General features: G+C 40.4%; 1 protein-coding gene across 1 annotated transcript in view; it reads left to right on the top strand.

Annotated features, from left to right (window-relative positions):
- Window positions 1-15,455, top strand: part of LOC102387697 (protein FAM172A) — a 194,306-nt gene that overhangs the window by 59,965 nt on the left and 118,886 nt on the right. The window contains exons 3-4 of the mRNA XM_006026799.3: window positions 9,388-9,504; window positions 13,189-13,273. Coding sequence (XP_006026861.1) covers window positions 9,388-9,504; window positions 13,189-13,273 — 202 coding nt within the window. The remainder of the gene's footprint in view (window positions 1-9,387; window positions 9,505-13,188; window positions 13,274-15,455) is intronic.

Raw genomic sequence — 15,455 nt, 5'->3', positions numbered from 1 at the left:
TCCAAAGGAAAAGTCTCTTAAAAGTCTGGGTATTTTCAGCAAAAGTCCATTCTACTGATAGTCTCCATATCTGCATTACTATTTTGCACTTTAGGCAAAATTGGGCTATTTGTCCTTGATAAATTGTTTGTGTTCATGGAAAGGCTTCTGCAGGAGCACAAGGAAGATTGCTTACATCCATCATGCTAGAGAGTAGTTCCCTGTATGCACCCTGGCTGTATAGTGAGAAGACTCTCCTGACTCCAGTCATCAGGAATAACTAAACTGTTCACTTGGGGACATGAATCTTTTCAACTCAAAGACAGATGAGGCCTACAGGCTGTTCACACTCCTTGGGCTTGTATACGGTAGCCCCCATAAGAAAGCAAGCCTCTTCAGACAGCATCCCTCTGATCTCTATTATAATAACCTACAGAAGGTACAGCCAACAAATTAAAAACATTACAATACAGAGAACCTACTGCCTCTTCCTTGGCTACAGTGCACTGAACACATTCTTTTCACTTTTCACCTGAAGTCTTCATGTCATGATTAAGAGTCTGGCAGAAACTTTGCAAAGTCTTTATCCTCTCTCCTACTCACATGGCAAATATCTTTCATTTTCTGGGAGAGCCTGGACCAAGATTAGCCCAAACCAGGATGCCCAGGAGATTGTCAGCAACCCCTTTTTGCCGTTCCTTTGCCTCTCTTTATCTCCACAAGACAATCTTTAGGAGATGAACTCTGTCCTTATTTTTGAGCAGGGCAAAAAGTGCAAATTAAATTCAGGGGCCCAGGTTTTATTCACATTATTTTCCATTTCCAAAGGAAGGGGTTGGCATCATACTCCAAATCTTTGACACCTCAACAATATATATCCTACTCACAGGAAATAACTCACATTCTTAGTAAATATATCTCACTATTAGTACAGAGTCTTACCCTTTGATTTTTCTCACAACACCAAGAGCACTAACCAAGCACTCGGCAGTTCCTGAAGCTCCTTTAAAGAGACGAGATTCCGTCCTATATATACCCTGTTGATGGGTTAATTTGGGATGTCCAGCAAGTGACCAGTTCTATTCAAGTGTCAAGTTCTTTGCCAACTGGGGCCGTGAAGTCAGCAGGGAAAACCCCATACATACTGCCATTTAAATCATAAAGTTGCTATGGTCCATAGAATCATGAAGTCATAGGGTTAGAAGAGACATTAGGAGTCATCTGGTCCAAATCCCTGCCTGAACAAAGGAATGCTATGCATACATTATTCCTGTACAATGCTTATCCAATTAATTGAAAGAGATTTCACAAGTTTCCTCCAATGAAAGAGACTCCACAAGTTCCCTGGAAGTCTGTTTCACTGCCTCACTGTTCTAACAGTAAAAGAATTCTTCCTGGTATCTAATCTAAATCTACTGCTGCAGTCTGAAGCCATTGTTTCATATCCTGCCCTAGGCAGCAGGGAAGAACAGTTGTCCTCCCCCGTCTTTATAGCAGCCATTCAGATATTTGAAAACTGTTATCATGTTACCTTTTCTCCATGCTAAACACACCTAGTTCTGTGCCTTCCAATCCTTTTATCCATATCATTTTATCCTTGTTAGATTCCATGTCAGTGAGAGTTCATCTTCCATGAAAAAAAATTGTAAAACAGTGAACCTCATCAACCAACTTCAGGTTTACCCAAAGACACTGCTAAAAGCATGCCTCAGAAGTCTGAGACCTATGGTTTCATGCACCTACATGATAGTTTGCCAGACTTCACCTATAGTACATGAAAGCTGATTGAAATCTGCCTAACAGGCACCAAATGGACAGAATTGGTCATGCTGCCCTTGTTAAATTGATAGGAAAAAAACCCTCTTCAGGTGCACAACAGAATACCTTTCTGTACACCTGTACCTGTCAGGGCTTTGATAATAGATGCCTCCAGACTCTTGGAGAGACCATCTAAATCTCCTTCAGACTTTCATGAAGGTCATCTACCCATAAATGTCTTGGACCTCTGCCATATGCCTGGCATGCAAAGCATTTCTTCCTTTTTTGATGGATCCACATCCAATTGCTGAAATATACTATGCATGCTAAAGACCGGAAGGAAGCTGGGTATCTTCAGCTCTTTTAGGAGAACATTTGGTTTTGGACAGAAGCAGATTCAGAATTTTACAAAGGAAGGTGTGAAAGCAGTGACCAACACTATAGGGGTGGCTGTACCCCCACCCACAACCTCCTAGGCAACAAGACCATGCCACAGGAGCAACAGTCGGGGATTTTCTTAAGTCCCTAGAGTAGATAAGAATTCCCTCCCCACTGCCCTTTCCTGCTAAGAGGAACCTCCCCACCCCTTCTCTCCCCGCCACTACTGTATCCACCATCCCAGGGGAAAGGGAAGTTCTGGAAGCATTCCAGCTAGGCGGCACAGAAACTGCACTCAGCCTAGGACAGCAGCATCAGGCAGTCAGGTTCCCTTTCCGTGTGCCTGCTCCTGGGCTGGCAAGGAACACCCATGGGACCAGGCATGGTCTACTATGAAGGCAGAACCCACCCACCACAGCTCTCACTGTCCTGGGCTGAGCCCAGTTCTTGTGCAGCCTGGTTGGAGCCGGACAGTAGCTTCTGTCACCTCCAGAACAGCAGGAAAGACATGTAAGGGAGGGGGAAATGGGAAAGAAAGGGAATGGGACATGCTTCTTGAGCATGAAGGGAAAGAAGAGGGGAGATCCAATATAGGCTCCTTATCTGATTCCATGGACCCTAAAACTTTTTGAGAGAATTATCCTTGCACATGTCCGCGAGGGGCCAGCAGGGGTGATTATGCTTAGGGGCAACCAACATGGGTTCATTAGAGGCAGGTCCTGTCAGACCAACCTGGTGGCCTTCTATGACCAGGTCACAAAATCTTTAGACACAGGGGTAGCAGTGGACATAGTCTTTCTGGACTTTAGGAAGGCCTTCAACACTGTCTCTCACCACATTCTCATTAAAAAACTAGGGGACTGTGGCGTCGACACCTACACAGTCAAATGGGTCACTAACTGGCTGGAGGGCCACACCCAGAGAGTGGTGGTGGACAGGTCTTATTCGACCTGGAGGGATGTGGGTAGTGCAGTTCCGCAGGGCTCGGTCCTCGGGCCTGCGCTGTTCAACATCTTCATCAGCGACTTGGACAAGGGGGTAGAAAGCACACTGTTCAAATTCACAGACGACACTAAGATTTGGGGGGATGTGGGCACACTAGAAGGGAGGAATAGGCTGCAATCAGACCTGGACAGGTTACAGGGGTGGGCGGATGAGAACAGGATGGGTTTCAACACTGACAAGTACAAGGTACTGCCCCTGGGGAGGAAGAACCAGCAGCATACCTGCAGGCTGGGGAACTCCCTTCTCGTCAGTGCAGAGGCAGACAAGGATCTTGGAGTCATTATTGATGCCAAAATGAACATGGGCTGATAGTGTGGGAACGCGGTCAGGAAGGCCAACCGTGCCTTGTCATGCATCCACAGATGCATCTTAATCGGGTCCAAGGAGGTGATCCTCCCCCTCTATGCAACACTGGTCAGGCCACAGTTGAAGTACTGCATCCAGTTCTGGGTGCAAAACTTCAGGAGGGTTGTGGACAACATGGAGAGGGTCCAGAGGAGGGCCACAGGCAGACCCTATGAGGAGAGGCTATGGGACCTGAACCTGCTCAGCCTCCACAAGAGAAGGCTAAGGGGGGATCTAGTGGCCGTTTACCAACCAGTCAGGGGGCAGGCACTGGGGAGTCCCTGTTCCCCCGAGCACTACCAGGAGTGACTGGAAATAACGGTCACAAGCTGGCAGAGGGTAGATTCAGGCTAGGACTTCACTGTCAGGGCGGCTAGGATCTGGAACCAACTTCCGAGAGAAGTGATGCTGGCTCCCTGGGGGTCTTTAAGACGAGGCTGGATGAACACCTCGCCGGGGTCGTTTGTCCCCAGTACTCTTTCCTGCCATGGCAGGGGGTTGGACTTGATGATCTGCTCAGGTCCCTTCCAACCCTACCAACTATGAAAACTGATTTATATCTCCAAAGCCTCATGACACAAGGGTCCTGGAGACACTGAGGTATGTCTGAGCTCCAGCATAGCTCAGACAGTTCGGGTATTCAGATGTATTAGACTTCTTAAAACAGCCTCAGTGATTTTTTTCCTGCCCTGCCTGATGTAGTCTCACAATCAAATCTACATCCCAAACCCAGCACCGTTACTTCTAACAGCCTGTATGCTTGTTGGTTGACCAAAATCTGTTTTCCTGATGTTAAGAAGGTTCTGCTGCAAAGCAAGAGAGCCCCCAGTCAACGACTATTAAAGATAAGTGTACAAAGTTTTGTCTTTGGGTATTTCAGCTGGGTCCCTTGATGATAACCATTTCAGCAATAGTGAACCTTTAATTAGCCCTGAAGCAACCTGGAATTTCTGTCAGCTTGTTATAGTCCACATGGTAGAAATGTTTTCATATCATCTTCAGATCCAGGTCTGAACTCTATAGGGGCTAGATCAGAAGTGGGCAAAATATGACCCGTGGGCTGGATCTGGCCTGCCAAATGATTCTATCCAGGCTGTGGCTGCTCCTCTGAAAGAGAAGTGTGTCCGCCCCGCAGCTGTCCTGGCTTTTGGTGCTGCTCTCCCTTCTCTTTTCCCCATGCTGTAGCTGGCTGCAGCAGCTGCACCAGTGACCAGGCAGCCATTCCCCTCCCCAGCCCAGTCTTCCCTGCCATACTCCCTAAGCCCTAGCATATGCTCCAGGGCAGGGAACAGTGAGCTCCTGGCCAAGCTTCTGCCTAGCAAGGCTGTCTGTGTGCACCTCTGACCTTGTGGCTGTCACAGACCAGACAGCCCAGCCCCTGGTGAGAGTTGAAGCTCAGGTATGGTTCTTCCCACTGATGAGAGATGAGGGAAGAAGCAGAAGGAAGAGGGCCAGGATATGCAGGTTATCCGAATCTGGCTGGGCATGGTACAGTGCCACACTGTGTTCCCATGCACCGCTTCGGGCCATGCCATGTGGGCTCAGCTGCAGCAGCTGGTGTGTCTCCTGCCTGACTCTGGCATGGCTCCTGCCCTAATGGCCTGGCTGTGTTGCAGGGTGGGGGAGGGGGTGCAACAAAATGCGGCACCAACCTGGCTGGGCCCAGATAACCCATGGCTCCCAGCCCCCTTCCCCCTGCACTTCTCCCACCCCAACAGCCCGGCCTGTGGCCAGGCCAGGCTGGTACCATGCTGTGTTCCTGCATGCCAATTTGGGCCACAAGGGTGCAGCAGGCACAGCTCCTGCCCACTCTAGCATGTGCTGGGGAGGGGGTGCAGGGAGAGCTTTGGGGAACTTGTGTGTGTGTGTTTCTGCACGTATGTCTGTGCATGTGTGTCATCCTTAACAGCTCAACAGAACTCATTAAGTGACCCTCCAGCCCAAATAATTGCCCACCCCAGGCTACATTCTTTGAGGACTTTCTGCATACCTTTGTCCTACTTTTAGAGTCTCTGCCCTCTTAGGACCTCAGCCTAGTATTAATAGGATCTCTCACTTCCTTCCCATCCCACCCTGAACCTTCTAGTATAGGGGTTCTCAACCAGAGTGATGCAGCACCCTAGGGTACAGCAAGATCCTATTAAGGGTACCATACCACCCATCCTCTGTGTGAGGGGGTAAATGCTCTCCTTCCCCATCCAGCACTCTCTACCTGGCCCAGATACTCCAACAGTGCCTACAGCTGCCTCTCTAGAGACTGCCACCGGCATTGTCTTCTCCCAGCCTTTCTAGCCCCCAAGCAGCCCCCTGTGCTGGTCCCTCTGCACTGCTAACAGCACTCTGCTAGCAGACATCCCTTTACATCTTCATGTTTTGCACCTTGGCTTGTCCCCTCCACACCTCCCACACTTCTGGGACTGGCAGCCATGGGGGCAGTCACTAGCATGTGAGATCCTGCAGGAGCAGCCTCACTGGCAGGGGCTGCCCTTGCCTCCTGAGATACAGACTAGGGGTGGTGAGGGGAAAGACAGTGGAAAGAACAGGGCGGTGCAGGATGAGGTCCTGCACCACCACCCTAAAGTGGCATCAGCTAGATCAGTAATTCTCCACTTTTTTGGCCTCAAGGTCCCTTTCCATATCTTTTCTGAGTTTAGATCTAGCTCAATGATTTTCAACTGCGGTACCACAAAATTCACAAAAGTTATGGAGGGGTTCCTTTAGGCTAAAAAGGTTGAGAATGACTGATTTAGACAGTGTAATAGATTACTATCAATGAAAACTCCCATTTTAGCCAATAATTGCAATGCTTTGGGGAACCTATATAGCTTATGAACTGCTTTTCCACAACAGTGGGTAGCTGTATCAAACTGCCATCACCATATTGAATGTGGGACTTGGTTGCTTTCTCAGATACCTTTTCCCTCATAGTATAATTAAATATACCAGAGAAGACATGAGAAATTTAATTTTAGACTCATTTGAATAGAACACCCAAACAAAGACAAGACTACCACCCATAGCAAACCAGTTTTTCAGCTTGGAGCAGCAGATGTGACTGATCACATGAATAATGGGACATGGTGCTGCCAGTATGTATGAGTCTGCTGATACCAGGGCTAAGTACAAACAGAAAGCCCAAGGCTGAATTGATTCAATCTTTGCAGGTTAGTCTAAGCTGATTATATTGAATCAATAAGCAAATGAACAGACATTCACTTGTGATTCAGGAAATGCAGCCACATGCCTGCAGTGGCTCAAGCCAGAAACTGGGGAAGGGGCTAGAGCATGGCTGTCTGGTACATAGCCAGCATGGGTTGTGTGTTCGCTTCCTCTTCCTGCTGCCCCCCGATGTCTCTGGAATTTTCAGTCCACAATCACAACAGCAGGATTCTGCATGCCCTCTTCCTGCTTTCAGGTGCCTCTAGGATTTGTAATACACAGTCACAACCAGCGCTGAGTAAGCCAGCAGGGCAGGACGGCTTTGTACTCTGGGGAAGGTGAGTTTCACCCCCCTCCCTGGCCCCATACCCCAGCTGGGGTTTGCCTGGAGGGGCCAGTAAGCCAGCCCTCACTGCTCCAACTAGGGAGCAGAGGCGTACGGCCAGCCCTGCTCTCTGCAGCAGACAGCACAATCCAGCCCAGGGCTGGAAAGCATGCTGGGATGCTGGAAGATTCTGGTTTAACTTGAACCATGAAGGGGTCTGGGACAGAAGTTTTATAAACTGATTTGACCTAAAGTCTGATACTACATTCAACCAGGATTATCATAAACCAGTTTCAGCCATTTTGAAACTGGTTTATGTGCACTGAATTTCTGTTCAGTTACAGGTATCAGCCAATTTCTGATCACTTAAACTGTGTAACAAATGTCCCTAGCCCAAGAAATGTTCATAGTCAGCCTTTCCAATTCTGACTTATTAGCCCAAATTCTGCTTAATCTGCTGCCACTTCACTCCTCTATGATGTCTTTTCTGACCTCTTGGTTGCAGGTTGAAACTGTCAACCAATTACTGCTTTTTATGCATTCCAATGGTACAACAGTCATGATGGTTGTGAAAATTCCTAAGTTGTGGACCACACAGGACTGTTGGTTGCTGACAGTGTTCTCTTATGAATCTGATAGAGACCAAAACCATTTGATGTGCTATTTACTATTTTGTCCAGAGGCAAAAGGCATTTATCAGAGCTTGAAGTAAGTTAGCATTGTATTTTAAGTTTTCTTCCTGAGTTGGTTAAAATTTTTGTTTTTAAATATGAAACTCTACCTTCCTTACATACATCTGGGATCTTAGCCTAGCATTAACAAAATCCCTATTGCTCCTTTCAGTTGCCCGAAGAAAGTCAAGAAACACTCATGTCTTTCTAGCAGAGGAAGTTTTAAATCCTTTTCTTCAGGCAGCAGGCATTAAGCCTGTACTAAATTTCCATCCTAGAGTACTTTTTCTTTTTTCAGTTGGTTCAGAAAGAAACATTTTCCTCTTCTTTACTTAATTGTCTGAGGTTACATAGGCTTCTCTCTGAATTACCTAGTACTGGGACTACCAGAAGCAAGATCCCAGAGCCAGACATATCATTTATCTGATCTGGCATGGAAATGTATGCATACACACTGAATTAGCAGTGATGGTAAATATTGTTCATATAGCCTATATATTATTTTGATGAAGGTAATGTTAAAATATTCATACATAGAAAATATAAGATAAAATAATAAAAAATGTGGAAATATTGCTGAGACAGTATTTGCTGTGAATTAAAGGTAACAGCATTTAGTATGAAGGACGTGCTTGCGTGGTTTTTCAAGGAAATCAAGAGATTCAATTTGTGCAAGATGTCGACAAATATTACTTCTAAAGTATGGATTACAGTGCTTATTTCTGTATTTATGATCTGAAAAGTCATTCATAGTTCCATCATAAAGGTCTCTTTTTCCTTTCAGGGGCATATTCTATTATGTTGAAAAATAGGTCCTAGAGCATTAACAAAGAATGGCTAGGCTTTACACAGAGAAATTGTCCATATATACCCACTTACATGAGAGAAAGTTGGGAAAACAGTTTGGTGCCACATATACAATGGTGAAGATACTAGTGAAATATTGGTTCTATAACTATAATTCATTACATTTTCTTTGATCCTGTGTTACAAATTAGGGTCACTCATGTCAGGAGATTAAAACCTTTTGTCTCTCTTTGATATCAAATTGCTCCTTTTCATTCCCTTTTACCTTGCAGACCAGTGTTATATTCTATAGCATCTTTGCCCTTTCATTCAAATTATTGCAGCAGGCATTTAATTGGTTTAGAAATAATATTATCTAGATATGTATGGTATTGTTTTAACAACATAGTATATTAGAAATCAAAATAATATTTATAAACTCTAGGGTTAGTTGGGTGAGAGAGAAACCACAAAGAATTCCATAGTGGAAGTGTGGGGTAGCTAAATTGGATAGAAAAAGAAAAAAAATACATACAAGTCAAAGTAATATTGTACATCAGAAAAACTACAGCAATCTACTGAAAATTAGTAGATGATAGTCATGAGTAGCTTACAGTGAGCCACGGGTACCAGCTTCCCTGAAGCACAGAAATAGGAACTTGAAGAAACTTGTAAAAGGTGTCCTCAGGGAATCTTCCATTTTTTCACTATGATACCTTTAATCCTAGAATTGTCAAACCACATGGAAAATAATAGGACTGAATAGTTCAGTCAGTTAAAAGTTAGTATTATTTCTTTTATAAAAATATTGGGTCTTTTTGTATTTCCGGAACTGTTAGGATTTGTATAAACTTTAAAAAAGTGAAGTCAAGTATTGAACTTGTATTAGCCTTTTTTTATTAATTTAAGATCATTATCTCTAAGCAGGCACCATTCAATTGGGAAAAAAAGTATTTAAAGCCAACATTTTTTTTTTAACAGATGATTCAACGAGAAGCAGAAGTAAAGAATAAGGTAACTGCTGTGGCATTGACAGACTCTGTTCACAACGTGTGGCATCAAGAAGCTGGCAAAACTGTTCGAGAATGGATGCGAGAGGTGAGAATGGTTTTAAGAGTTTAAGAGGGGCATACACTAATATGAATGACTCTCTAAACTTTTCTTTATCAACTGATCTCTTCCATTTGTTTAAGCTACCAAAAAGAATACTACTAAACTATGTAGTATCCCTCCACCTGCTTCTGAAATAATTTAAATTACAAACATTTTTTAATTCCAAAGTCACCAGTCAAAACATGTACAAAATCAACATTGTTTTCTTTTCAACTCTGCAGTAGTGCATAGACAGATATCATCATTTTAAAAAGATGATCTGATACCAGAGCAGAGATCAGGGAAGCACTCAGGACTCCTAGGGCGCCTATACATGTGCAGCAAGGCTCCTTCGACACACTATAATTACAGTGCATCAGATCAGACTTGATTAATCTGGAGCATGGTTATTACTGCACTCCAGCAGACTCCAGCATCTCATGTATCAGCATCCCCATGCTGAAAAATGGTGGCAGGGGCACTTTAACTAAAGCTTGTTCAATGAGCTTTAATTAAAGTACCCCCGCTGCCATTTTTCAGCACAGAGACACTGATACACGAGACACTCTGGGCACTTCAATTAGAGTGGCTCTCAGAGCTGCTCTAATTAAAGGCCCCCCTCTCCGCAATATGCACACTCCTGGAGCACATGTACAAATGCCCCTGGATTCTGTTTTTACTTGCTTTGTGACATTGGGCCAGTTCCATAACCTTTTTATGCCTCAGTTTAGTGATCTCTAAAACTGATGTACATTTTTCTATTTCATACAGGTATTATGAGATTTAATTGTTTCTAGCATATTTTGAGATTGCCTGGTGAAAGGGTAAAGTATTTTTATTACTGCTGTACTATAGAAACTACTAGTTGATCTGAGATTAATCTGATACTGGTTTATGGGCAACAAGCACAACTTTCTTTCTGCAGGGGAAGTATAATGAATTGCATTCATTATTCATTTGAAGATTTAAGTATGGGATTGCTGAGATTAAAAAAGAGAGAGAATTTGTAATGTGAGATCAACTAAACTCTTGTTGTGAATCTGTTTTCCTGGTCAAATAAAGGTCATACCTTTGTCATTTGGAATGTTTTCTGTGTTTATCTAGTCCTATTTTGAAATTTAAAACAAAAAGGGTATGTTGATAATATAGACTAAGTTATCTTTTTTTCTTGTTAAGAATGAGTTTTTATATGGATTTAGTGAAACATTGTTTATAGACTGACTGTTCCTGACTTAACCTTACAGTTTTATAGGCCGTGACTGATGGGAATAGAGAATCACCTGGGATGCAGGTTGACAGCTCTGACTTAAATGTTAAAAATATGAAGAATGGGAACCCCTGCAGGCCCTGTCAAAAAAATCCCCATTTCTGTAGGGGAACTAAAACCCTTAACATATTTGTTACATGGTTAAAATGGGCATTTTAAATCCTATAATTTGAGTCTGGCAAGTCCATTTTTCTTTAAACATTTAGTCTGAATGAGACAAGTGCATTACATTTAATTTCATTTACAGAAAGTAGATCTTAAAGAACAAGTTAAATGATTAATGGCCTAAAATGTGGATGGAGTGTCATAACTTAATTTAACATTGAAAATCTCCTATAAGAAGTACTTTTACATATGTGAAGTGTAGGTGAGTGATGTTAAGACTAACATTTCACCTGCATATCTCTTATTTTAATCAGGATTACAGCTACTGGTAGAATGAATAATAATTAAAATACACACCTGATCACTGTCTGTGTAATGCTAAATGCTGTCATTGAAAGAATGAATTGTTAAAAAAATCATTCTTCACTGAAGCTATCTATCCTGTATCACTTGTGGCCTATTTATAGTACCTATAAGAGTTATGATTTTTTAATTTATTAGGAGCCGTGATGAATGATAAAACAAACCATCAATTTACATATCTTAACACTGCTTTCAAGAATACTTATTTCTTACAGGCAAGTGTCACCCTGTATATAAAAGCTGGTTAATTGTGTGCTAATCTTCTTTATTATCTCTAGCTCTCTCATGTAGTATTCTATCAGTAGTTAATATTAATTTAACATATTTAAAATGAATGTAATACCTAATGAAAATTCTACTGCTTTTATCATTTCTACCAACTTACATTTACAATTTTACTTTCAGCTGTTAATTAAAATTAAGCATGCAAATTATGAAATGTATATTCATTTTAAACCTTAAAGGCTTTGTGAAACACAGAAATACTACCATTTTAACCATTTTGACTAAAAAAGATAACATTACTGGATAGTGTGTTTGTTTTCATGTTTTTTTCCACACAGTTCAATAGTTTCATTGATCTACTGTTTCTTACAAAAATCTGCCATGCTTTGTGAACTTCACTTTCTAATCTCATACAGCAACCCTTCCTTTATGTTGTTTCTGCTCTCCCTGGTCCCAGAACAGTAGGGTTGCCTTGACAAATCTATTCAAAAGCCATTCCTCGGCCTTTATTGGTGGGGACTGAAGCCTTTGAAATTTTCTTCTCGCTGCAACACAGCTGACATCTTCTTCCAGACAGAATGAATTAAGGAAATACAATAAGACACTTGATCTACCAGTCAAGGATCTTTCCACAGTGAGGACGGATTCCATGGTGCACAACTAGGGCAGCAAGCATTTAAAAATACACAATACATGCTTGTTTACCAGAATAGCAATCAACCATTTTAGCAAACGTGATTGATGGGATGATTTTTTAGAAATCTGTCTGGAAATTCATTGGCTCCTTCCAGGAAAGATTGTTTTTGTTTTGTTTTGTATTTTTTTTAAGAGAAGTTAATCAGATTTTCAAAAAGCAAAAACTCAGAAAGAGATTTATAACTTGTGAAGCTACAAGGAATTTGTGGCTGTATTTCCACACACGGGCCTATAAAAACACATTGTTTTGTAAGTTAATCTTTAATGCAACAGGCTTTATCTATTTAGACATATGTGTCCTAATAATACTTATTTAATATTGTAATAACAAATCTTCTCTGAACCAGATACTAGTAAGGAGAAAATGTTTAAAAGGTGTCGTAATAAATTCTTTCTAATCAAATATTTAAAAATGAAAGGTAAACTTTTACATGTATTGAATATATATTCACAAAAAGTATTTACATTTTAAAGAGTCTGTACTAGTTCAGTTTATTTGAATTGGCAGTTATTTCAATATTCATCTGCAAATTATATTACATTCAGTTACAGATATTGCTTTGTAACTTCACAGCCATTTTCTCAACAATAAGTTGCATCATCACATCCAGAAAATGATGACCTCTTAATACTAGCAAGAGGGGAGATTATTTGTATCTGCCATAAGTAACTATTAATTGATTACTAAGAAATTGACTGGAATTACACACTGGAATATTTTAAGCTCCAGTTCATCAAAGCACTAAAACACTTAAATCCATTCCTGTTTAAAACAGCACTTAAGCACTTTTAAGTTAAAACTAGGTTTAAGCATTTTACTGAATTAGGATCTTATTGTTTTACTTACTTGTTAATGTGAAACTAAAGCAGTGTTTCAGCTAAGTATATAAGCATTTGAATTAAGCATGGGCGTAAACTGCTTATGTTTAGGCATGTTTAAGTACCTGGTGAATCATAGCCTAATCTGTGAATTCTAGATTTATTCTTGCTTTAGGCTATTGGTTCACTAGAAACTTGTCTGTCTCATATTACAGAACTGTTGTAACTGGGTGTCTAGTTCAGAACCACTAGATACATCCGTAGAATCCATGTTGCCAGACTGCCCACGTGTCTCTGCAGGTATGTGTAATTGTTTATAGTGTGAGTATACATATGTGGTTACACGTGCCAATGACTGAGCAATTTCATTACTTAAATGTAACTATTTTATCACTTATTTTTAAAATAACATTTTGCTTTGGCCAAATAAGTCCAACAATACTTGTACAGATGAGTGAACAAGTTAAAAGTTTAAAGAAGGTGGTTACTTGCCACATGTCCCTTGTTCTGTGGTGACCTATCTCTGCCTACGTTACATCACAGTAAGGTAAGTGAAATAGGGTTAGTCTATGCGGTTTTCTTTCACCTGTCACAGGGTAAGTATGGGCATACGGTTACCATGGAGCAGCTGATGCACAGTAATTCCCCACTCTCTCTCAACTCACTATAATTTTTTGTTTGTCCATATCCCAAGCGGCTAACTTTTATAATTTTTACAATTTATTTTGACTTTGTGTAGGAATGATATTCTGTTGTTTATTACTGGCTCATGTTTTATAGGCCTTCTTTTCTCTTTGGGTTTAATTAATTTATGAGTTGTTATAACTGGGAGCTTAAGAAAAGTAATGACATAGATTGTGAAAGCCAGGAATTTAGCCTAAATTCCCCAGCAAACATCCAGCTTGATAATAAACCAAGAGGAAAAGTAACATTGGAATGAAAAAAGATCCACTCTAAAGCTTTGATTAATATATATATAGACTGTACAACAATGCAAATCATTAAAATGTAAGCCACAGATTCAGTATCTATTTTCTTCTATGTTGGTGAAGTCTTTGGTTAATTCATTATAACACCAGGTAATGATTTTCCAAAAAAAAAAAGTCTGAAATATTGTTACTGAACCATAATTTTTTAGTATCAGCTTTCCAGAAACTACAGGCACAGAAATTACAGGATTTCTGCAGAATATAAAAACAACTTACACTACATCCAATTAAGTAACATATACTACCTATTATATTCATGTTAATGCGAAGACTGGGATGTTCTCAGATGTTACACCCCAGGAAGCAGAACTGTTCACTTTGTTAGCTAAAAGTGTAATGTCTGACTATGCATTTGAAGTCATGAGCAAGTCCTGACCTTGTAATCGAAATTTAGTTAATGTCACAATATTTTGTTAAGGCTTGTATGAAGTGATTTGTATTGTATTTGAGAGTTTGTTATAGCAGAGTCCTCTGAACAGATTTGCATTAGAGCACAGGTAGATATAGCTATAGGATAAGGACCTAAAACACTGTCAGTTCTGTAAAAATGATCTTCACTGTGTTTTTATTATTGCTGTTCTCTAGTTGGAAAAATAAAAATGTTGCTTCCACTTAACTAGTTTCATAAACCAAACTTTCTGTTTTTTCTAAATTTAAGTTATCGAGCCTTAAAAATTAAATGCTGTGTAGTAATAGCAATTTTAGCTAACTTTAAGTTTTAGTTTTAATTCTCTTACCATTGTACATATAATGCTACCATTATACATGCAGTAGAATGTTATGTACAATATAATAGTACATAGTAAAGAAAATTATTTGATTTTTGAGGAGTCATTTTGGTTAAGCAGATAACTAACAAGTGTTTGAATAACAAATAGCATATACTTAAAATACTAAAAGATTTCTAGATCAGCCTTTGTTCTCTTTCTTTATATCTATATTAATACAAAGTCTTTGATTTTAAAAAATCAAATGTCAGCGTATTCAGAATAAAGACTGATACACTTTAACAGTAGTATGAGTTAAGAACCCAGCATTAATTTTAACTTCACATTATTCCAAAGGATCAAGAGACCTTGTTGAGTATAATTTTGATGTTACAATTGGTGAAATCCTGTCTTCATTGAAGTCAATGGCAAAACTACCATTAACTTAAATGGGACCAGGATTTCACCCACTAATTATCTGTAGGGTGTACTTAATGTTGTAAGCATTAACATTATATGAGGTTTTAGAAAACATTGTAATGATTTTGGCCAGTGAACTACCAGTTTATTCTCTAGAATATAACCTGAGCTATAAATAATTCCGACATTTTGCAACTGTTCCTAAATTCTCAGTTTCATTATATGTTTTTGTTCTTATTCACTATATTTATTCTGTTTCTTATGTAGACTTCCGTAAGATTTTTTCAAAGGAAAAAAAAAGGAGCAATCACTACAAGAAATGTATATATAAATATTAATATTAATGTGCATCAAAACTATTCATAT

The sequence above is a fragment of the Alligator sinensis genome, unplaced genomic scaffold (assembly GCF_000455745.1).
Source record: "Alligator sinensis unplaced genomic scaffold, ASM45574v1 scaffold545_1, whole genome shotgun sequence".
Taxonomy (NCBI): Eukaryota; Metazoa; Chordata; order Crocodylia; family Alligatoridae; genus Alligator; species Alligator sinensis.
This window is presented reverse-complemented; position numbering and strand designations above follow the sequence as displayed.